Source organism: Elephas maximus, chromosome 2, assembly GCF_024166365.1.
Source record: "Elephas maximus indicus isolate mEleMax1 chromosome 2, mEleMax1 primary haplotype, whole genome shotgun sequence".
In the NCBI taxonomy this organism is placed as follows: domain Eukaryota; kingdom Metazoa; phylum Chordata; class Mammalia; order Proboscidea; family Elephantidae; genus Elephas; species Elephas maximus.
In genome coordinates this window covers 216,999,727-217,005,726 of record NC_064820.1, presented here as the reverse complement: position 1 = coordinate 217,005,726, position 6,000 = coordinate 216,999,727, and the positions used below count along the sequence as shown (strand labels likewise).

The 6,000-nt window shown below is 38.7% G+C and overlaps 1 protein-coding gene across 2 annotated transcripts in view; it reads right to left on the bottom strand.

Annotated features, from left to right (window-relative positions):
* Positions 1-1,112: 1,112 nt before the first annotated feature.
* Positions 1,113-6,000, bottom strand: part of LOC126070537 (zinc finger protein 420-like) — a 406,055-nt gene continuing 401,167 nt past the window's right edge. Inside the window, exons 4-5 of one of the 2 annotated variants that reach the window (XM_049874811.1) lie at positions 5,407-5,467; positions 1,113-4,543 (exon numbers count right to left, since the gene is read on the bottom strand). In XM_049874811.1, coding sequence (XP_049730768.1) covers positions 3,337-4,543; positions 5,407-5,467 — 1,268 coding nt within the window. In that variant the 3' untranslated portion in view covers positions 1,113-3,336. The remainder of the gene's footprint in view (positions 4,544-5,406; positions 5,468-6,000) is intronic. The other variant, XM_049874810.1, reaches the window with a different exon arrangement.

Below are 6,000 nucleotides of genomic sequence, written 5' to 3'. Positions count from 1 at the left end.
TGGCAGCCTAGGAAGAAAGGCCTGGCATTCTACTTTAGAAAATCAGTCAATGAAAACCTTGTGGATCACGACATAACACTATCTGATACAGTGCTGAAAGATTAGCCCCCTAGTTTGCAAGGCAATACTCATACTTAGTTATCTAGTGCTGTTATAACAGAAATACCACAAGTGGATGGCTTCAACAAAGAGAACTTTATTCTCTGACAGTCTAGGAGGCTAGAAGTCCAAATTCAGGTCAGCTCCAGGGGAAGGATTTCTCTACAGACTCTGGAGGAAGGTCCTTGTCATCCATCTTCCCCTGGACTAGGAGCTTCTCCGTGCAGGAACCCTGGGTCCAAAGGATGCGCTCTGCTCCTGGGTCTGCTCTCTGATGGTTTCTTGGTGGTATGAGGTTCGCCTGTCTCTCTGCTCACGTTTCTTTTATATCTCGAAAGAGATTGGCTCAAGACACAATTCAACTTGTAAATTGAGTCCTGCCTCATTAATATAATGAGGCCTATCCCACCTCATTAATATCATAGAGGTAGGATTCACAACACATAGGAAAATCACATCAGATGACAAAATGGTGGACAGTCACACAATAGTGGGAATCATGACCTAGCCAAAGTAATACACAAATTTTGGGGGACACAGTTCAATGCACAACACATACCAATGACCAAGAAGATGATGCAGGATTGGGCAACATTTTGTTGTTATGCATAAGGTCAAGGAGCCCTGGTTAAGCACTTGGCTGCTAACAGAAAACTTGACAGTTCAAACCCGCCCAGTGACTCCATGGGAGAAAGACCTAACAATCTGCTTCTGTAAAGATTACGGCCAAGAAAATCTTATGGGACAGTTCTACTGTCACATGGGGTTGCTATGAGTTAGAATTGACTCCACGGCACACAAAAACAACATACATAAGGTTACCACAAGTTGGAGCCAACTTGATAGCAGCAAGCAATATGAAACTGACCACATAACTAAGCAAAAGACAGTGTGTGCTCAAGCCAATGTTTGAGCATGGTAATCTTGTGTTAATATCCTTAATATAAATGTGTAACCAGTAAGTACAAAAAGAAAGGCGAAAAAAACAGTACTTTTCAGAATACATTTTTATTTAGTACTATCAGTATAATTATATTGAAACTATTTAAATATTACTAGGAACCAAGGTTTTTATTATAAGAAAAAAGAGATACAAATATAAAATAACAGAAAGTGACAAGATTTGCCCATTTATACCATTTACCCTATGAATGTTCCTTGCTTCAGCCTAATAAATCAGCCTTGAGCAAATATTTCTGAAAGCCATTAGAATTCTTACCTAAAACCCATCCTCCTGCCTTTTTTTGCTTTCCAACTTCCTCTTAGTAACTTTTCAGTGCCCCATGTCATCCAAAACTTACTAAAAAACCCTTGCTTCACCTCCTTTCTTGGAGCTGAACTTGGACTTATGCTGAGGTCTCCTATCACAACAGCCTGAATAAAGTTTAGTTTGCCTATTTAACATTGCTCAGCATCATTTCTTTCATATTAAAAAAAAAAAACCTATAATCTGAAATTTGTATTGAGACTACGTATTTATGATTTAAGAAAATATGTAGTTTAGATGTTCATTGAAAGGCTGAGACAACACTGACTCAATGGCAACAGGTTTTGGTTTAGCACTGAGCTGACGTATTGCACAGACATGCATTTTTAAAAAGAACGAGAGGTCTGGGGAGAAATGGTTGATTCCAGGTCTGCAACAGGAAAGTACAAAGTGATCCATGGGCTTCTTTTGTATTCAAACACTAATAGGGCTGTGTCAACAACCAATGTGACTAGCGTAACTAAGAAACTGAATTAACTTTAATTTTAGTTAATCAAAATATAACAATAAAATTGACTCAATTATTGGGAAAGTATGTTTGGAGTAACCTGGGATTATGAATCTACTTTTTCAACAGTAAAATTTATAAGATGTGCTGCTTCTGGATTTTGGTAGACTGAGAACAAAAAAAAAGGAAATGCAAAATGTCCTACAAATAAATTTATATGGATTACTCTAGGTGTTAATTTCATTTACGATTTTTACATTGAAAATAACTGAATATACTGGATTAAATAAAAACTTGATGTTTACACTGTTGATTTTCTAATGTGGCCCTGGCGGCATAGTGATTAAGAGCCTGGCTGCTAACCAGAAAGTTGATGGTTGGAATCTACCAGCTGCTCCTCGGAAACACCAGGGCAGGTCTACTCTGTCCTACAGGGTGGCTATGAATTGGAAACGACTTGACGGGAACAGGTAATATGGCTGCTAAAATATTCTAAATTACATCTTTGATTTGCATTACATTTGTATTATTCAGAACTCTGCTAGACTCAATTGTCTATATTACAAAAAAAAAGACAAACTAAAAAATATTATAACGAAACAAATACACTGAAACCTGTAACAGCCAGACTCAATGGGGCTGCCTTGTTTTTCTAAGTCTCACCCATTTTCCATCTTTGACAGGGTGCTTACCATTTTTCTCTTACTTTCTATTAAGAATCCTACCTCATAAACAAGCAGTGTGTTTTCCTTCTCTGAGAGGTTTCTGACTTTCACAGGCTCTGGCCATCACAGGTTTTACTGTTTCAGAATGCTGTACATCTTAACATTTTACAAGAAAGCGAGAGAACATTTTTGTGTTAAGTCAGATTAAACATATCTAGAAACAAAAAGGCAATGTGGAAATCTTATTTGGATACTAACTTCAAAAAACCCAACAACTATAATAAATACTTAATGGACAACTGAAGAAATTTTCATTTATTACATGGACGACAAAGATCTGGGGTATTTTGTAGGAAACTGGTCTTATTTGTAGGAGGTAGATGCTTATATTAAAGAGTAAAGTGTATGTCTGCAATTGAACACTGGTTCTTTCATCATAATAATGTACACATATGGACAAATTCCTTATATTTAAAAAGCCACTCTCCACTGTGAATTTTTATATGATTAGTGCGATTTAAGAATTCACAAAAGATCTCCCACATTCCATATATTCAAAATGTTTCTCTCCAGGGTGATTTCTTATGTATTTAGTGGGAGATGAGGAATAACTAAGTGCTTTCCCACATTCCTTACATTCATAAAGTCTCCCCCACTGTGAGGTTATTTATGTTCAGTAAGCACTGGAGACTGACTAAAGACTTTCCCACATTCCTTAGTTAAGGCCTCTTTCCCCTGAGAATTCTATAATGTGCCATGAGATGTGAGGACTGATGAAAGGCTTTACACATTCCTTACATTCATAAGGCCTCTGTCCATTATGAGTTCTTATACACTCAGTGAGGTTTGAGGGCTGACTAAAGGCTTTCCCACATTTCCTTACATGCATAAGGCCTCTTACAACTGTGAGTTCTCATATGTGTAGTAAGATATGAGGACCGACTAAAGGTTTTCCCACATTCCTTACATTCATAAGGCCTTTCTCCACTGTGAATTCTTTTATGTTGAGTGAGGTTTGAGGACTGACTAAAGGCTTTCCCACATTCTTTACATTCATAAGGCCTCTCACCACTATGAATTCTTATATGTACAGTGAGCTCTGAGGACTGACTAAATGCTTTCCCACATTCCTTACATTCATAAGGCCTCTCTCCACTGTGAGTTCTTATATGTGACTTGAGGTTTGAGGACTGACGAAAGGCTTTCCCACATTCTTTACATTCATAAGGCTTCTCTCCATAGTGAGCTCTCATATGTATGGTGAGGTGTGAAGACTGACTAACGGCTTTCCCACATTCCTTACATTTGTAAGGCCTCTCACCACTGTGAGTTCTCATATGTCTACGAAAGTTTGAGCGATGACTAAAGGCTTTGCTGCAAACCTTACATTCATAAGGCCTCTCTCCACTGTGAATTCTTATATGGGCACTGAGGTCTGAGGACCGACTAAAGGTTTTCCCACATTCCTTACATTTATAAGCCCTCTCTCCACTGTGAGTTCTCATATGTCTAGCAGGGTTTGAAGGATGACTAATGGCTTTGTCACATTCCTCACATTCACAAAGCCCCTCTCCACTGTGAACTCTTATATGTGCAGTGAGGTCTGAGGACTGACTAAAGGCTTTCCCATACTCCTTACATTTATAAGCCTCCTCTCCATTGTGAGTTCTCATACGTCCAGTGAAGCCTGAGGAATGACCAAAGGCTTTGCTGCATTCCTTACATTCATAGAGCCTTTCTCCACATTGCTTACATGCACAGGGTTTCCCTCCAGTAGAAGTTCTTACAGGAGTCCTGAAGTAAGAGAGACAACTGCAGGCTTCTCCACATTCTTTACCCTGATAGGCATTGCATCCAGAGTGAGATCTCATATGATGCCAAGGTGAGGAATGAATAATCAAGGATTTTCCACGCTCAAGGCATTCAGAGGTATATGCTTCCACAGGAGTTCTTTCGAACACAGAAAGATTTGGAATCCGGCTGAAGGTCTGTTCGCACTCACGGTCTTCATTAGATTCACAAAGGCTCTCTTCCTTATGTCTTCTCTTAAAAATAGGCAGCATGCTGTTGGATACAAATTTGTTACCATTTCACCATCACCATACACAGTAAACATGTATTTTTTTGCCCTGAATTGTCTCATGTTTCACAGATTAAATCATCTGCAGAGATGTTACCATTATTTTCACTGTATTTCTAAAACATTGTACTTTCTGATAATTGTATATCAGTGAAATATATTTCAAATATTCAATATCTGACCCACATTTAGGAAAAAATTGTACTGTGAAAGTTTTGTGAACACACAATATTAAAGCTGGTTTTATATACATATATAAGACACCTGGATAGCACAAAAGGTTTACAGTCAACTAGAATCTAAAGGTTGGTGGTTCAAACACACCCAGCAGGACTGATATAAGTTGGAACAGATTCGATGACAACAGGTGTGAGATATATATGTACGTGTGTGTGTGCCTGTGTGTGTGTGTATGCCTTGCAAATCTATGGGGTAGTCCTACACTGTCCTATAGGTCTCTATGTATGAGTCAGAACAAATTCCACAGCAAAGGGAGTAAATACACACATATATGCATATTAAATGTGCGTGTGTGTGTGTATGTGTGCTTGTGTATACATAAAGTTGTTGTTAGGGACTGTCGAGTCAATTCCAGCTCACAGTGCCCCCATACAACACGGTAGAAGTGCCCCACAGGGTTTTCTGTACTATAATTATGATGGAAGCAGGTTGCTAGATGTTTACCCTGCAGAGCCACTGGGTAGGTTCGAATTGCCAATCTCAGTTAGCAGTGGAGTGCTCATTTGTGCCACCTGGGCTCCTTATATACATAAATATTTTAATGCCATGATACCTTCTTAGGACTGTCTCCTGAAGCACTGCTGTCTCTCGAGTGAATGTCACTCACCTCACATGTGTTTTCTGGTTGTTATCCTGATCTTCAATGCCATTCAGGTTGCAGACCTCTCCTACCATGGAGGACCAGGTGTTATTTTTCATGAATCGTACTATTGTATTTTCAGTGGATAGCTTTTCATCATTAAGGTTTTGAGAAACTGACACAATGATTTAAGGTGAAGTTCATAATATGAAGGAAAAGGAAAGGAATTACTCAGAGAGAAAAGACAGCTATAAGAAAGGTTTTGACACATTTTGTGGTTTCATTGCTGAATGGTTAAAACAAAATTTACTAGGAAATTATTTCATGAAGATTGGGGGTGATAGTAACATAAATAGGGTATAATTAGAAGAGCAAACTACAAAGGTCCTGGATACAATGCACATGGAATATTAGAAGAGAAAGGGGGACAGTCTTTCTCCACGAACACAAGTGTGTTAGGATTGATGAAAGTCAGAAAAGCACGCTCATCAGGTATCTGTGAAGTACATATTCTTCAACCCAAAAGAGACTTTTTCTAACTGGTTTATTCAAATCTCATTCCCTCCATGCAGACCTCGTCCATCAAAGGATTCTTGCCTCCTGGTACCCCTGACACAGTGG